This window comes from Emydura macquarii, unplaced genomic scaffold, assembly GCF_026122565.2.
Source record: "Emydura macquarii macquarii isolate MOO-44397 ecotype Brisbane River unplaced genomic scaffold, CSIRO-AGI_Emac_v2 contig_1253, whole genome shotgun sequence".
NCBI lineage: Eukaryota > Metazoa > Chordata > Testudines > Chelidae > Emydura > Emydura macquarii.
The window spans coordinates 16,692,481-16,713,367 of record NW_027131390.1 but is presented as its reverse complement, the minus strand read 5'-3'; the positions used below and the strand labels follow the sequence as shown (position 1 = coordinate 16,713,367).

At 40.5% G+C, this 20,887-nt stretch overlaps 1 protein-coding gene across 1 annotated transcript in view; it reads right to left on the bottom strand.

Moving 5' to 3' along the window:
• Positions 1-20,887, bottom strand: part of PAK3 (p21 (RAC1) activated kinase 3) — a 90,391-nt gene that overhangs the window by 28,847 nt on the left and 40,657 nt on the right. Inside the window, exons 3-7 of the mRNA XM_067548235.1 lie at positions 13,014-13,114; positions 7,797-7,950; positions 6,018-6,055; positions 3,284-3,415; positions 463-625 (exon numbers count right to left, since the gene is read on the bottom strand). Coding sequence (XP_067404336.1) covers positions 463-625; positions 3,284-3,415; positions 6,018-6,055; positions 7,797-7,950; positions 13,014-13,114 — 588 coding nt within the window. The remainder of the gene's footprint in view (positions 1-462; positions 626-3,283; positions 3,416-6,017; positions 6,056-7,796; positions 7,951-13,013; positions 13,115-20,887) is intronic.

The window sequence follows — 20,887 nt, the reverse complement described above, 5'->3', positions numbered from 1 at the left end:
GAGGTGCACTGCCGAAAGAGCAGAGACTAGAGGCGTTATGCCACTGCAGACCAGAAACAGACATGTTACTTTGAGGGGAGGGGAGGGGATGCTCACCGGCAGCACTTGCTACCATTGTAGAAGAGGTGCAGCATGTGTTCCCTGCTCAGCCCAATGGACACCCGTTGGTGACTCAGTGCACCAGGGGTTACTAGGCCACAGTGTTCAGCTTATCCAGAAATGTTTTCTCTCTCTCTCTGCTGCGCATAAGAAAGCACAGGCAGCCAAATCACTGTTGCCCACTGAGAAGGAAGAGATTCCCTCCATCTCTTTTTCCCATCCATTGAGCACAACTACAGTGTGTACACGAAGGTCCAAGATTACCAATGACACTAAAATAAGGACATTCCTTCTGCATGAATACAGGAGGGACACATACAGACAACTACCTTACCAAACAAGAGGTAAGGGCAGGACACTTACTCAATTTCTCTAGGATCTCTTCATCTGTCATCTTGGATTTTTTTCGTTGCCGGTCTGTGTTTCTGTACAAAGTGTTTGTGTTTGAGTTCTCAGGCTGAGGGGTGGTAGCCTCTTTAACTAGTGCTGGTGCAGCTACAGGTTCAATTACAGAGCGAGTGTAGATCTGTGACAGAAAATTATTTTGTGATCAGAAAGGTGGATATGGAGATAGAGGCCCATGAGATTTTATTTCACACTCAAGTCTTTATAGGGACTCTGCCAACTTAAAGGTCACACTGGAAAAGACAAAACAAATCATGTTCCTTTACTTATTATCACCAATGATAACTTACATTAAGGTGTTTATTTCCTTTGGGCATTTCTCAAAACAGGGCCAATGAAAACTAATGAAGTCAGTTTCATACTTGTTTATAGTCAGTTTCATTTTTAGGTTCTTGGTGCTGCAGTTTTGTATTTCAAACACTGGAGGGGAACATGTACTTGCTTATAGTCTGATTAAGCTCTGAAGAGTGACTGTAAAAATGACATAGTAGGGCTCTAAGATTCAAATTCTCAGTTTACACATTCAGCCTGGGAACTAAGAGTCAAGCTGGGCTTCTTCTGACCTGGGCTCAAATTCCAGGAAACAAGTACTGGGACAGCAGAAAGACAGACACTCGGGGAAGAGAGGCTGTGCCAAGTTTGGGACTGGGGTGAGAGAAAGAAACTTCAGAAAGAGGACACATGATCAGAGAGGAGAGGCTAGGCCCAGCTGAAACTGGGGTGAAGAACTTTGTGGGTTTGAATTCTATTTTGAAAGACTTTGTGCAGGGTTTAATAAATTGGCCCTCCAGAAGGGGAAATGTGGACATTTTAAGGGGAAACTGAGGCAGACTTCTGCAGAATCATGCTTGCCAGTAGGGGGCACTACAGGGAAGGCACACCTCTTGACAATCTGTTATAAAAAGATTTCTCATCTGGAATTCAGTTAAAAATGCTGCTGAAGATGCATGAGGCAGAAAAGTGTCCAACTCAAACTCCAGGACCTGTGATTGCTCTGCAGAACAAACGGGAGTAATTCATAACAAAAACTTGTTTAAGGTCAGGTAAGTCAGAAGATAGGAGTCTGACCACACTGGGTGTATATCTACAGGTTTGAAGATAGTCTCTTTTCTGATTATTACTGCACTTTTAACTGGCCAGTGTAACCACTAGAGTGATGAAAAGTGTTCCATTCTCCCTCAGTGCAGGGGTTAAGTGCACTCTTCTCTTCAGGATTCGGAGCCCTAGGAGAGCCGAGATTAGGATCTGAGCTAACATCTCCTGCAGAGCAGTACCCAGCACTAGCACCATGTCTTGGGGATAGATCTTCTATAAATCATTTCTGTTTCACAAAGGCCAAACCCAGAGACCCTTACTCAAAACAAAATTCTCATTCCTTTCAAGGGAGTTTGCCTAAGTAAAAACTGAGGAAGGAATTCTGGATTTGTCCAAATCCTTTAGGATTTGATCATCAATTCTTTAACCTCATTAGTGTAAATAATCTCTTACTGTAATAGAGGAAATTCATGTAAAAGCAAGACAGTTACTGCTATTCAGAAACCCTTCTGCTCTTCTTTAAGAAGAAAATCATCTAAAGAAAGGTAAATGACATGTAGACATTATTTTTCTTCCGGAGCCATTTTGGTCTCATGTTACAAATAACAACAGCTATGAAGAAGCTAGTCTATCATACTGGATCTTGGAACTCCTAAAAGTATGTACTGACCTCACAGATTACAGATCTAAAGGAAATACTAGTCTATCCGGTCCATGATCTAGAAGTTTGAAGTAAGGATATGAAAACCTATTGAGTTTCGTATTGGTGGCAGCTGTTTCCACAAAGACTCAGTAGCAGCCATCACCAAAGCCAGTGTCTGCTAAACTGAATCACAATGAGCAGCAGAACTGGATATGGCTGATTTGGGCAGGTTTTTATTTTCATCCTCCATAGCGATGCATTTAGACTTGACAGATCTCACCGCCATATTAAAAGGCCTGATTATTTTCATGATGGGGAGGGACCACATCATAATAGAATCATTATCCTGTGGAACTCGCTCCTTCCATTTGTGATCTCATTTGTATCATCCCTATAGTAACTACAGCAATTGCGTAGAATAGGAGAATTAGGGAAATATTTATATATTTTATCTGTCTTTTAATATGACAAGAGTTTTGTCCTGGTAGAAGACAAGGAACTGCACTTTCTACATTTGCTCTTCATTTCATCACCCCATCACATCTGTTCTGTATCTCTCTCTCAGCAAGTAGGAGAGCCAGCACTATCACGATAAGCCTTGCTCCATGACTATATATATTTTTAACATAGTATTACACACACACTATAAAACCTGAACCCTGAGTTTCACAATACCTATTGGCATAATGGGAAAAGCTCAGGATTACATGAAAAGCCTCCAATCAGAATTTCCATGCTTCTGTAGGTTCATGGGAATTAAAAGCTATAGTGAGGATTCTAACACTGAGGCCCGGTCTATACTGCCACCGGTGATCAATGAGACCATATTTACATTCACGTAACACGGCGTCTTCATGGCGCTGTGTTGATGAGAGACACCCTCCCATCAACGTAGCCATACTCCTTTCAGGGAGGTGGATTACCGGTATCGACTGGAGAGGCCATCTGGGATCAGCAGACTCCACTGCATCAATCGCCACGGAACCCACAGTGTAGACGTACCCTGAATCTTCATCCAAAAGGAACTCCATACACTTTTCTATTATAACAGCTATATCTCTCAGTTATACCATGATGACAATTGTAACCAAAGCCGCTTACTGATTTTGTATGCTCAGGTCGTGGTGCAATAACAGGTGGAGGTTCATTGTCATCTTCTTCTTCTTCTTCATCTTCATCCTCTTCTTCTGAAACTGGGGGAGCTAAAGGGGGTTCTGATGCAGTTTTTGTGCTCTGTGGATAAAAGACATAGCATAAATGTCTGTTCACTTAAATTGTTTAAAGACAGAACATGGGAGGTTTGTTAATAATGTACAGCATAAATCTACTCAGACATAGCAGAGAGTTTTACATTTATATTTAATTGTAGAAACCTCAGTTGTTAGTTACATACAGTCCATTCTTTTTTTATGATTACAAATATATGTGCTGTTTGGTTAATTCATTTAGATGTTTCTCATCTGCTTCTTATTTATTCTTAGCCAGTCTTGCTAAGCTACTAGCATTTGGGCTAGTGAATTAGTATCCTGTGCTGCATTATTAGAGGAATTAAGTTAAATAAAGGCAAAAAAATTATTCATTTACATACTTAACAAAAGACTAATTTAACTGAGAACAATACTTGAACATATGCAGGAGTTAGAAAATCACCTCTATCTAGTTCATGGTTAATTGCTTTGGCAACGTGTTTGCAGAAATGGTAACAGTTAATTAAGCCAACAAGTCTACCTGTTAAGCTAATTAGTGCATTTTAAAGCTCAAGGGTTCCCTCATTCAATCTATCAGGAAATTCTGTATTATAGATAAAAGCTACTCGTTTTAAAATTATTTTACCCAGCCTAATATTATTTTTTTCTGTTTGGATCCTTTTCACAGTCATCCTCATCCTCCTCTAATGCTTATTGCTTCGTATTTCTGCCACTTGCCAGGCCTCAGTGAATCTGTAGCATGAAACTAATGGCACTGCAGCTACCAAGAGCCCAACTACTATACACAGACTGTGGAATAATGCCTAGAATTTGCTAGAAGAACATTAGACTGGGAAGGAGTGTAATCACACGTTTACCAAAAGCAGAAGGGAATTTTATAGGGGGTTTAAGAGAAGGAACACAGAGAATAGCCTGGTTATCAAGGCAGGCGCTTAAGATGACGGGAGATACTTGTTCTAAATAATCAGGTCTCCCACAACCTGTGAGATGACCACTTCGCTTCAGTACAGTATATGGCATCAGTGTTAGAAGGGACAGAAAAAGATTGTATTGCTCAGCCAGTCTATACCCCATCATTTGCAGACTAGTTCACTGCAATATTCCAACCACTGCCTTAACTAATTTGTCCTTCAATATATATATACAGTGATACTGCATCTCCCTTGACAATCTATTCCACTGCACAATTGATTTCACTGGAAATGGTGACCTGTAAAAGAAGTTATTAAAGTGTCAAAACTTATAATTATATGCTGCATAACCCAAATACCAGGTCAGAGGAGCATTCACAATATACTATATCATGCAACTTTGCCAGAGCTTGGAGCTGTCCTAATGTAGGCAGGAAATAGAGCATGTTATTTTGTAGCTTATCACGTGATTGTAAAGTTTCTTGTTTAATATTCATATTTTACACACTCTGGGATATAACATAATAAAACTTGAAAAAAAATTCATGCAATAAAATAATCTCACTTATATGATGCAAGAAAGCAACAAATAATTTCTGTACCCTAGAAGGGTTCCACGGTTGATATGCCAACACTAGAATTGTGAAGCTAAACTATATACAATACCTTGAATATTTAATACTAACATAATGATATTAATTATAATTATATAATTAATTATAATGATATAATATAATGATAATAATATAATAATAATGAATACTTTAATAATTATGTATTACTGGGTGAAATTCAATTAATAGGATTTGAATGATTGCTTTTACTGTGACAGAGCTCCCACCTTCTATCTAATACAAGATTCCTATAGAATCCATTGAGCAGGCTATTGTCTTGTAGGAAGGAGCTTGCATCTTGATTATCATGCCACTGGTTATATCCCATAGGATGAGATACAGTGATAGTTCCTAAGGACATCATAATCATTGGTAGAAACCACTTTTGAAGGCCATACTGATTATATTCCTATGTGACTGCAGTTTTCTTCTAGAAATGTATTTTATTATGGAGAATGAAACTTGCCTCATTTAAAAAACTTAACTGTGAAATTGAATCACTGAATTTAAAATAAAGATCAAATCCCAAATTAATGATTTGGTATTTAATGCAATAATATTAATATTGATAAACTCAGGTAATATTAATACGGACATCATGAATACATCTTCGGGATTTCCACAGTAATTCAGCATTAATTACAATGCACCAATATATAACACTTCCTTTTAAAACGTTTTAGTGAGTTATGAATCATTTCTAATCTTATTTATGTTCAGTCATATATCTAGTTAAATCATAGAAGAACAAAGGCAAAAAAATGTAGTAGAGATTTTATTTTACGATGGAAAAAACTACACTAAAGTGTAGTTAGATAGCCTGGCATAACATACTGTACTAAAGAAACTAAACCATAAAGGGTTGGGAATAGTAGCAATTCCCTGTCAACAAACCCAAACTTTAATCTGTCCGTCAGGCGTTACACAGAAAATTAAAAATGGACAATGGCATCTAAATACCACTGCTGCAAAGATGTTATGTATGACGTCTTTCAGTTAAAGAGACTGGTATCCTGAATACCAGAAAATTCAGTTCATGGCTTACTCCACCACACTTACACAAAAGCCATAAATGAAATGACGGGGTTTTTTTTACACTCACCGAAGGATGGGCTGCTATGTATCCATGGGCGCTCTTATCTGAAAGGTGCAAAGGGAGATTAGCCAGATGCTTTTCATAACAAAGCTTGTTCTGGAGAATCCAGCAGAATAAGTTCATCCAAAAGTCACCAGATTTCATTCACAACACCCCTTTGGCAAAAACAGTTGCTTTATAAAGATGACAGCAAGATGGTGGAATGATCCGGGTTATTTCTTTACTACAATGTTTACAGTTTACTTCACTGTCTGTTTTCCATGTTTCACTACACACTTCATTTTCCCAAAGGAGAGAGAAAGTGGTCCTTCTACACCCAGCACGTCCCTCACCAAGAGGGAAGGCAATTTGAAGGCAGGCTTATGATAAAGTCACTTGGTTAAAAAGAATGCAAATACATGCACTGATCCCTTCTAGTAGAGTCAAAACCTTCCCACAGAAAAGTTTCTGTATAATCCCCCTCATATTGTGATTGTTCTATTATTATGAAGCCACAATATCAACTCCATAAGGCCGGAAGGCAGTTTTCCTTCTAAAGCGGATGATGAACACATCTTCCCACTAGCTTTTGCAAACATGCATATATACACAAAACTCCTACAAGCCTGAAAACATTTTACATGTTTGATATCTTAGCCCAGAATTAATTGTTATTTTAGTGGGGGTAAGTTTAAGGTTAGTCAGGCAATCAATTTTTGAATTACGGATCTCAGAGTGAAAAAATGATTTCACTCAAAGGAGACCAAGTATCATCAACTCCACTGGATATGAGCTGTGTACAGGAAGGAGTTCAATGGAGCTGCCCCAGCTTAACCAAGCCCTGAATTTGGTCTGCAGTTTATTGGAATTGTTAATTGAGCCTCCAGGTTCAAGGAAGTAACTGTCTGCATTGGCTCAGATGGTGGCATTTATTAGCTCGATCAGATGAACAACATCAGGTAAAAGAAGTTACAGATGCTGCCCACATGCTGCTGGACTTGAACGCCATGTTAGCAGAAATAATAGCTATGTCCTTACAGGCTTAACTGTATCAGAACATTTTCGTGTAGGAATCAGCTCAATAATTAGGATATCATTGACACAGAAAAGAACATATCATTACTAAACCATACACACTATCCAGTCTGAAGCCTCAACTTCCTCAGTAGATGTAATTTATCACCAGCCAGCAGGATTTCTTTAGCTAACGAGAAAAAAAACCACCCCAGAATATGCTAAAAAAATATAAACAAAAATTCAGAATTATTCTCCTTGGAAGCACTTTCACAATGCTGCTTAGTGACCTTGCAGGAAGTAGAGAAACCTAGGAAAAAGTGACAGCAATGTCATGTTTGAAGGCTTCCTAATTGCGGCATCTGGATTGCAATGAAATCCAAGAAGGAAGATGCTATAGCCTCCTTCTCTTTGATCCTTCATCCAGATCTCCAGGAAAACTCCATGACCGCAGAAATTTTGCATGAATGTCCTATATTTATGCATAACACCCATCTCCTGTGCAGATCACGAGTTAGTTGTGGTTTCAGAATGAAAGAACCAGTGACTGTTCCACTCAATCCTCTTATTTAATTTTGGAAACAAGTAACAAAAACAACCAGATTGTCCAATTACTCTTCCACATTTGCAACTGCATCTTTGGGAGGAAGCAACATTAAGATCTGAAGAATATTAGATCTTTCCTTGTGATTGGAATGTCTTTCTGGTGGCTTCTTTGTCCATCAAAGACACTTATTTTACTTTTGTACTAGTTTGGCTTTCAGCTTCTTGCACAGCATAACTTCAACTTACCTCCTGAAGTAAAGCTCATGTATTTCTGGTTGTTAACTGTCTCTTTGGAATCGTAGAATTTGAGAACATCTAAAACAGCCTGTGGATTCTTCTTCTGCTCTAGTTTTGTTATATTGGAGGTCTGTAACAGTCTGGCCCACTGCTCTGGAATTCCCTGTGGATGCCAAGTAAAAAGAATGCTAATTTAGGAAATTCAGCTGCCACAACCAGTATAGTTCCTTACCAAGAATCCCATGCTACCTGTAAGATTACTTTCAGAAACTTTAATTGAAGCCTTACATTTAAAATAAGAAACTGATACAGTAGATGCAATCATTCTCTTCTCTATCAAAATACAGAGCTAAAACCAGGATCCAACTTTAAACAAAAGAAAAGAAAGTTATGACTGACAGGAAAAAAAGTGCATGAAACTCATCTTTAAATCAACTCTGCTCTTCCATGGAATAATGATTTAAGGCTTAGCTTGTTTTCCTGGTGATTAAGTGCAGACATAACAAGACTACTCTAGATTTGTGGACAACACAATATATTTTAGGAGTTTACACTGGATTTTCAATGCTTAATAATGGAAATATATAGTTGCTGTTCTAATTAAAAGATAAACCCCCTTCCTGATACATTTATTTGACAGCATGTCTAGATCAGGGGAGTGTTGTTTCTACTTTGGGAAGGGGGCAACAATTTGGATTTAAATGTAAAAATTGCAACACTGAGTTGAAACACGGCTGCGGCTGCTGCTGCTGCGGAAGTCTTTTTTCTCAGAGCCCCCTTAGCTACCTATGCTTGTTATTACAAATTTGTAGAAAGTAAGAATTCAGAAAACAGGCTGGAAGCGCCAAAGCCTAGCATGAGTTTTCGATCATCTTAAGAGTTGGTGTGGCATCTGGAAATGGATCCAATCGCTGAAAGCTGCAAATTTGCATTGGAATATTATTGTTGAGAAATTGCTTTAAACATCCAGTATAATTTCCCAAATTTCAGAACCTACTATTTCCCCCGTTTACCACACAGCCAACATCTAGCAGCAAATTAGAGGAGCTACCGAATAAAGACTACACCTGTAGTGCATCTAAGCGTAACCTTGGTGCCACCCCAATCTAGATATACATTTTACATGGCTTCTTCCTACGAAGTTCTCTGCAAAACAATGTGTGACATGGGCCTCCAGAGTTTGGGGTTAATGACAAAAAAGTGGGATAAGCCAAGCAACAAATCTACTGCACACACATGAACCTGCTGCTGCAGTGCTATGACATCTCAAAGAAGCACTTTGATGCAAGCTTCTTTTGGGCCTGTGACGCACCTCTGGGAGCTTCCCTGTGCACATCTGTGAGCCATAGAGATCTGGCTGTAATGGACGTAAATAAAGAAAGAAAAGAAAGTTAAAACAGAATGTGGGACAACTTAGAAGGTGGTAAGGAGGTGAAACCAATGGGCCAAAATGGGGAAAATCCCATCTAAAGTGGGAGAATTATGAGGTAAATACCAAATAGATTAAGTGCTGGACAAGCTACAGGAAGACAGACTTAGGAAAAACAGAAAAATCACAATTGTTCTAAAGTTTGGAAGCATCATCCCCCTTTTTACCAGATCTTTTTCTCCCCTACAAAAATATATTACTGAGGAGTCATGACAAGTGACTGGAAAAATTACTCAGTGGTTTTTGTTTTTTAAAACCAGTTTAGCAATTTTTAACAGCTCTAGGCTACTTTTTCCATTGCTTTTCCAGTCCTGAGATCACAACTGGCCAGTGCACAAGTGAACGAAGTGCAACTGAGAAAGTAGTTGTCAAATTCAGATTTCACATTAGGAGGTCAAGTGTTGCTATAATACGAGTAATGTGTGTCAGAGTGAGAATCCTAGGAAACTTTAGACAGACATTTGTTTAGGTCACTAACGTGCAACTTCTTTGGATCTAAAACCACGACTTCCTCCAACTGGCTAAAATCTTAACCAACAATCTTTAAAAGTTTGGTTTGTGGCCAGCTTTTTATTCTAAATTGGGGGTCAGGAAACTATTTCACCAAAAGGCATGCCTTACAAAATTCACTTAAAAAACAAACAAACAAACAAAAAACCCCAGCTATAAATCCTAAACCTTCCTCCCCTCAAAGGAAATGCAACAGCTTCTTCAAGATTAAGAAATATAAAGCTAAAGAAGCATGCTTCCACCCAACAGTTTCCAAACAATTTCATCTGGTGCTTTGTGCCCTAATTCCTAGCAATCATGGTTGCTCCAAGCACAGCGAAATGGAAATTTAACATGCATACACGAGTAACAAAACGAGTAAAACCTTAAAGCCAAAACTTGGGAGCCCATGCAGGTGTTCCTGATTCCAAATGTAGATGCAACTAATACAGTCAGATAATACAGCCAGAGGGGCGATAAACATTAGGTGTTAGAAAGTTTTCTATGCATTGCACGTGACATAACCCATAAATCAGACAAGGCTAGCATGACCACCACTGTCACTGCGTGAAATTTAAAATGTTTGCACATTTGTTGCACATTCCCATGGCACTTCCAAACTTTTGAGAGAGACAGACAGTGTGACCACTAAACAAGTGGGGATTTAAAAAAAAAAGTTGTTTAGCTAATGGCAGTCCCTTCAGAAATGTTTACTTACCATGTGACTATCTGGCTGACACGAGACTTGTGTCCAGGTTGGGAAAAATCAGGGAAGCCAAATGTAACACAATATTTATATCTGGTGACTGGAACTAGCTTGTGGCTGTGGGGCAAATTACAGTCCTTAATGGAGCAAAATTTCCTTTGGCTTGAATGGGCATTTTGCTATATTAAGTACTTAGGGTAACCAAATAGCAAATGTGAAAAACTGTGACAGAGGGTTCGGGCAATAAGCGACTACATAAGAAAAAGCCCCAAATACCAGAACTGACCCCCATAACATCAGGACATCTGGTCACCCTATAAATACTGCAGGATTAGGCTTATACCAACAACCCTTATGATCCCCAGGCTATTTTTTTTTTTTTTTTGTGGAAGTATATTCAGATGGTGCAGCCTTCTCTTTATGGCAGCAATCCACTGAATTAACTTCTTCACTGTCATGCTTCAGGAGGAAGTATTTATCATCTTAGAAATAACTATACAACAAGGTGTGACTGGACAATGGCAAGCTGGTGCCCAAAATCTTTAAAAAAAAAAAAAAAAAAAAGTATTTAAAAAGAAATCACTGCTATAAAAGTGGGTCTGTGCATTTTTAGTCCAGAACAGGTGTTGCTTTCTCTAAGGGGCCAAGACCTGTGCTAATGTACTGCTGATGGCATTAGATGTGGAAATAGGAAGTCTGATGCTGCAGACCTACTGTTTTGACACAGTGGATGCTGGCAGCAATATTAAAACCGATCTAAATGGTGATCTCTGAAGTGCTGTTAGAGGGTACCTCAGACCTGAATATGTATTTTGGTTGCTGTTGTTCCACTCCTTTTTGTTCCAGCTGACTAGGATCATTGTCTATTGGTGCACCAGAGAAGATAATTGTGATCCACTTCACTTTTCTTCCAGCCAGAACACAGAAGGGAATGAGCAGAGGAAACAGAGACAAAGAGAGAAGACTGAGGAGTGCAGAATACAAAAAAAGGAGAGAAAGAACAGAACAGTAACTAGGAAAGCACTGAAGGAGGGATCAGAGAAAGTAGAGAGAACACAAAAGAAAAGGAAGGAATAAGAGAAAAAAAGGTGAAGAAAGAGATGGAAAATTTAAAAGCAAAAGGAGGAAAACAAAAAAAGTTACAGAATGTAACGTGGAACTGAGAAATGACAGCAAATATTAATGTTAGCTGTGAAGTAATTACAGAGAGGGAGAAGCAGTAAAATGTAGAGAGACTACAAGAAAACTGTTCTGAAATTGAAATATTCGTTGCAATTTTCTAAAAGCAGAAGGCCAAATCCGGAGGTCTAAACACAATCTCTACTCAGGTCTTACTTAGGGAAAATTCCCAGTGAAGTTAATCAGAGTTTGCCTGAGTGAGAACTGAGGATCTGGTCCAGAATATATATATATTTTTGAAGTACACATTTAGAAGTCATGTCTATTCTTTAAAATCCAATATAAGTATTCTGAGTGTAACCTTTTCAAAATTACTAAGAGCTCTTCCATTTTAGTTCTCTTTTAAAGAGGTGTTACCACCAAACAGCTCTCATTTTGTATGTATTGTTTAATTTTGTATTTTTTTAGGAAGCAGGAAGGTTCTAGTTTCCTGAAACGTGTTAAAGAAACAGAAGAAGGAACCAAAACAAAAACTACAGAAGAATTGCATTTGGCACCCAGATTTTGGAAGCTAGTGGCACATTGGCAAGCAAGCCACAAAATGATTTGTCCCATCCTGCCTGTTTTATTTACACAACCAAACAACACTAGCACTTCCTACCATTCAACATGTTATTACAGCACAGTCTGACCACTCAGCTCACAGAGTACTGAACGTATGGAAAGTTACTAATATTCCATCTAACTCCAACAGTTCTTATGCTAGGTTGGGGAAAAGTAAGAGTAAACTCACTACCATGTTAGGCTTACTAATTAATTAATGATTCCAAACACCTAATTAGTGACCCAATTCAAATTACTTCAATGGGCTTTAGATCAGACTCCTTTTCTCCATTACTTGAGATGAAACACATTGCATTAACTCTTCCCACTAATATTACATGGCGAATTTGACTGTTAGTTTACTACCATACTCAAGCTAAAAGCATGCCTGATTACCTAGTGTTTGGACAGGGAATACCTTGGAGGTTGTTGACTGAAACAAAATGGTAATCCTTCCACAATGCCTGTTCTGCAGCTTTCTGCACTACTTTAGAGTTGTTTATAGGCCAGTTGGACTATGCACCTTACGGCCAACTGTCCAGATGTATACGCGCACACTTTTCCTTATGTCTTTCCAAAGATAGTGAACAGTCAGGATCCAAAACAGCTTACAAGACTTATCCAGGCATGCACCTGGGTTCTTCCTAGTTTTCATTTTCCGCAGGCACTCTGCTGATCATCCTGGGGGGGGGGGGATGGGATGATGAAGGGAGTGGGGAAGCAACCAGAATCAGAGATAAAGTACTGAAAATATCCAAATCCAACAAGTCTGTTTTTTCTCAGCCTGGCTGCTGTCATCTGAAGTTTCTGGCTGCAAAAGACTATTTCACTGTCAAGGAACTGGGAGACCTACTAAAGGTGTAATATGGAGGTTACTTACAGTGAATTCCCCGGTGACTGCATCAAACCCCACATGAATCGTATGTTCAAAGTCTGAAGGAAGAGAGATCTCAGGACGCTCTTTCTCTTTCTTCTTGTTGGCTAGAGGCAAAAATGTTAACAGGCGCTTATTTTCTGCAGTTTTTCATTCACAATTTTTTACAATCAGGTTCGGTCGAAGTAACCATTTTAAACCGGGAAACAATTAATTCAAAGGGAATCTTATCCGCTACGTAGGCCCAGGTTAATGAAGTGCCAAACTAATTTATACCCCTTTTCCAAGGTGGCCCATGACATTGTATTTGATTTTCTTCACATGACCAAATCCAGATTACAGCTACCAAGATTCAGGCAAGGAATCCACTTTAAACAAATGTAAAAGCCTTCTTAAGAGTCTATAAAAAGGCATTAGGTAGGTAAGTTATTTCCACCATCATTTCTCTTTTTAATCTAACCTTCATATCTAGCTGCTAATACTTGTTTATTTTTTCAAAACTCTGAAATCTGTCCTAGCAGATTTTGGTGATTCTCGTGGAAGGAGCTTGCCTTGGGGGGGATCCATAAAAGTTGCACATACATCTCCCTTTCCCTCCTGTTACAGCCCTTTTGTAAAGTATCATTGTCTCATGGTTGTCCGTTCCCAGCACTCTTCTCCACTGAAGAACTGAATGGCAGCACCACATCTAAGACCAGTTTTACTGAGTATTTACCTGACAGTAAATCAAATTTTGGCCGTTCACTGGTGGCCAAATCAAGGTACTTCGGGAGCACTCACCTTTTGTGTCTGACAGATTTTTTTAGATGAATGATAGCCTTCTATAAGACAAAAGGTACCTCCCCTAACGTATTGAATTAGGAGTTACAGTGAAATAACTATGTTCATGCAACAAATTTTGTTTAGGTTACAAAAACCAGGCAGAGCCCTAGTTAAAATATCAAATATAAGCTTATGAATACATCTAACCATAGAACATATTTACATGAACTCCCAAATACTTCTCTAAAGCTTACATATAGTTCATACATTATGTTCAAACAGTCGGCGAATCCATTCCACTGCAGTACAAGCTGAAGTATGTGGAGAACCATCATATTTTACAAACAGAAACCAAACAGGTAGATAGTACACGAGATAGCTATTTACAGGTGCTTCTTTTATCCATGCCTGGTGTGCAGTGTTGAAGGGAGCAACGGCTTAGAAGCCAACTATTCCTTTCCTCCCTTCCCATCAGTTTAATATAAATGATTAGGAAACTGATTTACAAATTCTCATCATGTTCCTAAACAGACTGGCTCTGCAAATCTCAGGGTTTGTCTTCACTGCAGAGGCAGCAGGGATCGATGCAACGGTATCAATTGAGGGGGTCTATATAGACCCACTCAGTTGATCAGAGAGCACTCTTCATTTCCAGTCGACTCAATTCATCCACTTCCCCGAAAGAAGTAACACTGAGTCGATGGGAGGGCGTCTCCTGTCGACACAATGCTGCGAAGACACCGCGCTACGTGAACATAAGTACGTCGACGGGAGATACACAAGCTAAGTTATGTAGCTTGTGTATCTCCCATCGACCATCGCCACCAGTGTAGACCAGCCTTGATATGACTTCACACTACAGTCACGAGGTCTGCAGAGATATATGGGGCCAATTTGGGTCTTTAGGTGCTATTGTAATATAAATTAATAAATAACATGACATCTGTCGGCTAAAGAAAGAGCTGAGTTAAAGCAGTGGTTTTGGGGGGGAAGGGAGCACCTTCACTGAAGGTGTGGGAGTCATGCTGTGAACCCGCATGTTTGGTCAGCAATATATATAACAGTTTAGTAAGAGAGCAAGAAGTGATGGTCCATTCCCTCCATTTGTCCTTCATGCACACTAATGGTGCATTATTAAGGATAGCCAAGTAGTACAGAAAAAATTGTTGGATGGCTGCAATTTTGTTGAGAGACTTATTTCCACATGCAAGTTTCCTGTTCTATTGACACAGAGCGGTGGGGAGCTGAGTGAATTGAGTCCTTGTTCTATAAATATTCACATTTTGCACTTTTATTTGCATCCAAGCCAAGTCAGACTTCTACCTTAAACACTAAGCTAGTGGCTTTTTATTTAGCCTTTCCTGATGAGTGACAGCATTGGGTCTGCCAACTGATTGCATTAGTGCAGTCCCTCATCTGGTGCCTGAGCTCCCTGTGTGCCGATGCACCCTGCACAATACCATAGTCAAGGCACAAACCAGGTCCCTCTTGGTTCATAGGCCGCAAGTTTAGCAGGCAAACCAATCTGAGCTGTGCTAATCTTATTTCAGAAGGAAGTCTATCTTTCCATATTTGACCTTCTTAATTCCACTTTACACATTCATTTAATTGGCAGAGAAAAGTCAACTTCCCCTCCACACTGCCCTTTGTACTGAAAGTACAGGGTATTTTGAATTCCTTATTTCCATCTCCATAATGTTGCATTTATCCTAATTAAATAATTATCTGCTGCATTTTTGCCCAACATCCTAACCTCTACACAATGTTAACTGATCATTTATTTTCTGTCAGCACTTGGAAGAGACAGCAGTAATATATCAAATCAGAATGCAAGGGTTTTTCCTTTTATCCATAATGAGTTGTTACTTTAATTTTCAGCAATAACATGTCATATCCTTTCAGTGTATGTAACTTTTTATTGTATATAACAAAATGGGCTTTTAGCTTGCCACTTGCAAGTGCTTGCAACAAAAATTCTATTTAAAGGGTCATCAAGTTCAATTTAAAGGAACAGTTGAATCTGTAAGTTAAATCAGGTGCTATACAATATGTTCTATAAAAAATGGAACTTGTTATCCTTTACAGGATGCTCATTCCTGGTGACAAGCATTATAGATCATTCCAGGAGACTTGGCATGCGTGCGATGGCATACCTCTGCTTAAAGACGATATTCAAAACACTGATCAAATGTAAATTTAATAAGTAAATAGATGTCTATATTTAACTTCACTAGCCAAACATTTTGACACTTTTCAATGCCCTGCAACCCAAATCATATACATTTCATGTGAAGTGGTGAAATAGAATGTGATAGACTGACTCCTCTGCAAAGATGCGATGGCTGACTGGATTTGGTACTTCCAGATTAGTAATTCTTGCTTGCTTATGTTACAGATGATCTCTGATAAATTGGGCAATATAAACACAGCTGTCCAAGTTTGGGAAATGTGAAATCACTCACCACATCTGCAACAATTATTACAGATCAAAAGATGACAAGGAAATAGACAGTGTTCTGTCTGTCTGGTGTCTCCCAATCACACTATTATTATGCTAAAAAAGTATCTCTTTGGCAGTAAAATGTGACTCAGCTAAGTGGTGGCTTTTTCTTTCCTCTTGTGAGGGAAACAGCAGCTTGCCCCCTTTTCACCTGCTCATTTCATTGTTTAATTCCCTTTTATCCTCATTTCATTCTGTTCTTTTCTCTGTGCCCTTTCTTTTCTCCACCCTTTTATCTCCTCATTCTAATCTTTCCTCCTTCTCCCTTCTTGTTCCACTCCTTCTGTCTTACCCCAGCAGTCCCCTTCTTTTTTTTCCTCCTCTTTTTTCCTCATCCTAGCAGGTTTGTTCTTGCTTCCCATGTTCTTATTTTTTATGTATCTGAGGCAACTAAGCCAGATTCTGCCCTCAGCTACACTAGTTTAAATCCTCATTGGGATTAATATTAATACTACTACAGATTTACACCAATATAGCTGAAAAGAGAATCAGGTGGTTAAGTTCCCTTTGTGATAATTTAGGTATAATTTCCTGTAATTTCCTTACTGGGCCACCACTTCTTGCTATGCAGTAGTAATTTTTTTTGTTGCAGAGCAGCAAATCCAGGTGATTCAGTGAGAATGGAAAAGAAGGCTCTACCTACAGGACTGCAAAACAAACAACCAAACAAAAAACCCACCCCACAACCTGCCCAATTTCCTAATACGGTTCTGCTCCCATTTTTCCTAAAGGAACAGAGCCCAGCTGGGAGGAGACACTCATCTTCTGAATCCCCTGTGGCTACTGATTATTGTCATTATTACTTAAGAGGAAGGAAGGTGGTTAGCGCATCTGCCTGGGCCTTCTGAGACCTGGTTTCAATTCCCTGCTCTGCCATAGACTTCCTGTGTGACCTTGGGAAAGTTACTTATTTTTCTAGTGTAGTCAAGGCCTAAGTTGATCTAACATACGTCAACTTACAGCCACCACAATAATTACTGCGGTGGCTGATGTCCACACTATGCTCCTTGGGTTGGTGGAGCGAATCGTCACCAGGAGTGCTTCCCCTGACCTAAGAGGGGCAGCGTGGGGAGCTGAGAGATAGGCCACCGGCTCCTGGTGGGCTGCCACCACTCCTCCCCGGAGCCAGGCCTGGGCTTCTCCCTCTTCCCCGCTGGGAGCCGGGAAAAGCTTCCCAAGGCTTGCCCTTCCCCATTCCCAGGGGGAAGCCCCCCTCCGCTTCCCATGGGTGCTGGCAGCCCTGTCAGTTTCACAGCTGAGCCATGAAACTGATCAGGGGGTGGGGAGGGGGGAGCAAGAGGAGAAGCACTCCGGCTTCTCGCCCAGCTTGCAGCCAGGAAGCAGAGACCAGCTGCTCAGCTCTCAGCAGGGCTTTCTTGAAACCTCACAGCTGATGTAAGGGGAACGCAGAATCAACACTGACACTGCGTCACCCTAACTAAGCCGACATGAACTCTACACCTCTTCTTGAGGTGGTTTTATTTTGTTGAAAAAACAGGGCAGTTTTGTCACCAGGGGAAGGAGGGGGGGCGATTGCAGTGTGTACACCAGCACTGTTTTGTCAAAAAAAACTGACTTTTGTCAACAAAACAGTCTAGTGTAGCCCAGGCCTTAGTCTCTCTGTGCCTCAGTTCCTTGTCTGTAAAATGGAAAAAGGGGTAACCTCACAGGAGTACTAAGGAAACTCACATTAAAGACAGAGGAGCTCAGATATCATGGTGGTTAGGCTCATATAATTATCAAGCACAGATTATTTGCATTTTGGTAGCACCTAAGGATTCTAATCATGGACTAGGCACTGTACAAATACTTATCAAAAAGACGGTCCTGCCTCAAAGAACTTACAAACAAACTGTAAAATGAGAGACAAAAGGTGGCTACACCAATCAGACAGGGGGAGCACAAGGAAAGAATGAGACAGTACCGGTCAGCATGACAAGCGTCCGTCACAGCACACCAGCTGCCCACTCATCACAAAGAAAGCACATTGACGGAACACTTCAAGTAATCTAGCCCATCTCAGGCCTGGTGAATGAACAAAGGACACAGACGTCCTAGTCTGTTTAAGAAGGAATATCCAACGTTTCTGTTTCTCCCGCATTCTGTTTAAAAGGTCTGGTAGCAGGATACTGGAATAAATCTGTGATGCAGCAATCAATTGAACTGGATCTCAATGGACATTTTAAAGTAATGTTGTGGTTTGGTAATGAAGACTTTCAAAGTGTGCCACTGTGTAAGTCTGTGAAGAATACACAAGCCAGCTGATACCCTGACCTATAAGCCAGCCATGAGATGAATCTACTTCAAGGGGTTTGGCACATCCTGAGCATCAAAGCTAAATATTCTTACTATTTCACCCAACAAAATTAAAATCCAGATCATAGTCACCTCCCTCTTTGTCACAGCTGTAGTCATGAAATCTAAATGACTTCTAAATTGATTCTGATCTATACGAGAAGGAATTTACATTTACTGTTTTGTCACTTACAGATTATTTTTGGCAGGGGTTCCTTTTGGATCTCCCCATTTCTGCATCTGTTTCACACACCACCTCATGGTGAGAAAGTTTTCCCTCAGGAGACAGTCAACACCACTTCAGTACCAGCCAGAAGGGGAAGTGACCCAAGTCATACTGTCATCTCAGGAGGTATGGTGGTTTTCAATTTACTCTTCCAAGTGAGACAAGTCAAAATGTCTCCTCTATTTTTTAATGCAGTGTGAGAGCCAGAAGAGAACGTGGTTTAAATACTCTGGGCCTACCCGGATGCCCAAAGTCTTGATTGGCAAACACTCAGGGGCCACCAGGCCATCCTCTGCAAGTAAAGAGGGAGAGAGATGGACACAGAAAGCAGCAGCAGGGTAAGTAGCTGGAGGGAGGGCACCTCTTGCTGCATGTGGTCCTCCTTGAGTATTGCCTTTCCTTCCCAGATCTCCTTTCCCCTGTTCTTTCTCTCCACCTCCCAGGCCTGCTGCTTTCGATTCCACCTACAGAGGCTGCATCCTCCATCCCCATTTGGCTTGGATTTCCCCCACCGGGGCTGGTGCCCCTTCCATCACAGGCAGCAGGCTGACTGGAGAAGCCGCTTCTCATGCACCGCGTGACTATGCTGCACTCCGAGCCTCTAGGCTGCAGTGGCTGGGAAGAGAGCGCTGGCCACCGGCGGGAAAACGCATGCACCACCTCAGCAACCCCTTCAGGCAGCGGCGTCTCCAGCTGTCCAGGCAACAGGGTTTGGGGCAGGGAGGAGCCACGGTTCACAGACCCTAGGACTGCTCTGCAATGATTCAGTCTCTATGGCCATACCTCATACACTCCCAGCCATCCCCGCGCCCCAGTGGCTCAACCCTGTCCCAATGCTCATACCTACAGTCGCCCCATTACACCCTGCCCCAGAGCACATATACCCCCCAACACCTCCACTCACCTCTGAATTCCCTAACACCCCAAAACAACCCCACCCCAGTAATTCACCCCAATAGGTTCATAACACACACACCCCCCATTAACGTCTAACATCCCCATTGAACCCCAGTCAAGTAACTCACTCTTAATACAGTCGCAGACCCACCTACTGCTCACACACTCCAAACATCCCCCTTAATATACAATCAGTGTATCCTGGTTTAAGAATTGTACATGCAGGGCCTTCACCACACCCCACCCCACCCCGTACACTCACTCACACAGACTAAAGCAAAGTGCAGTGAGACTTACAGCTCCTCCTTATCTGTTCTCCAACTCTGTTACTCAAGGCATCTCTTACCCATCCTGCACATGCTGCATCAAGCCACTGAAATGCAGCCATTAGAGACTTTTCCCAAACTTTTATTAAAATGGGGTACTAACAGCCTCTCCAAAGAGGGATGAGTGGCTGTCATTATGTTACAAGACAGGGGCATTAAGCATGGTAATCTTCCATTCCCTTTGCACGATGCAGAGTCCTGCAGGTCAGAAAATCTATTGTGGCTCCAGCCTGGAACTGGGAGGACCTCCACTGCTCTCAGAGTAATGTCACAAAAAGCCTTCTGACACAAAGGGAGATATATACATCATTTCTGGCCTTGGTTCTGATGTAAGAGACTCACTTCTACATTTACATCTGCAAATGCATTTCAACTAATGCAACTGTAACTGCATTTAAAATACCCTCCACATTATCTTCCTTAACTCTGCAAATGCATTTAAAAATGCAAGACACACTTCTCTCCTGGAATTCAAATAATGCAACATACATTCCTGGTTTATGCATTTAAAAAATCCAAGACACTTCTATCTTCCTTAGGCGTGTGTTTAAAAAAATCCCCATAATACACCCTCTTCCTCATTTCTATAAATGCAAATAAAAGCAAGACCCGGCTCTCCATTCTTTAAATGCAAATACGTTTAAAAAAAATTCAAAACACACACTTCCCTTAGTTCTGCAAATTAATTTTGAACCTTATCCCCTCGATTTCTCTCTGCAAACACAAGACAAAACGCAGTCTCAACCACACTGCATTTAAAAAATGCAAGACTGTGTATGTGTGTTTTATTGTTCTGGTCAGCTATACAAAAATAATTAACCCTAACCCTAACCTCCTCCTCTTTGAAAATATGGCATTTGAATTATAGTAACAT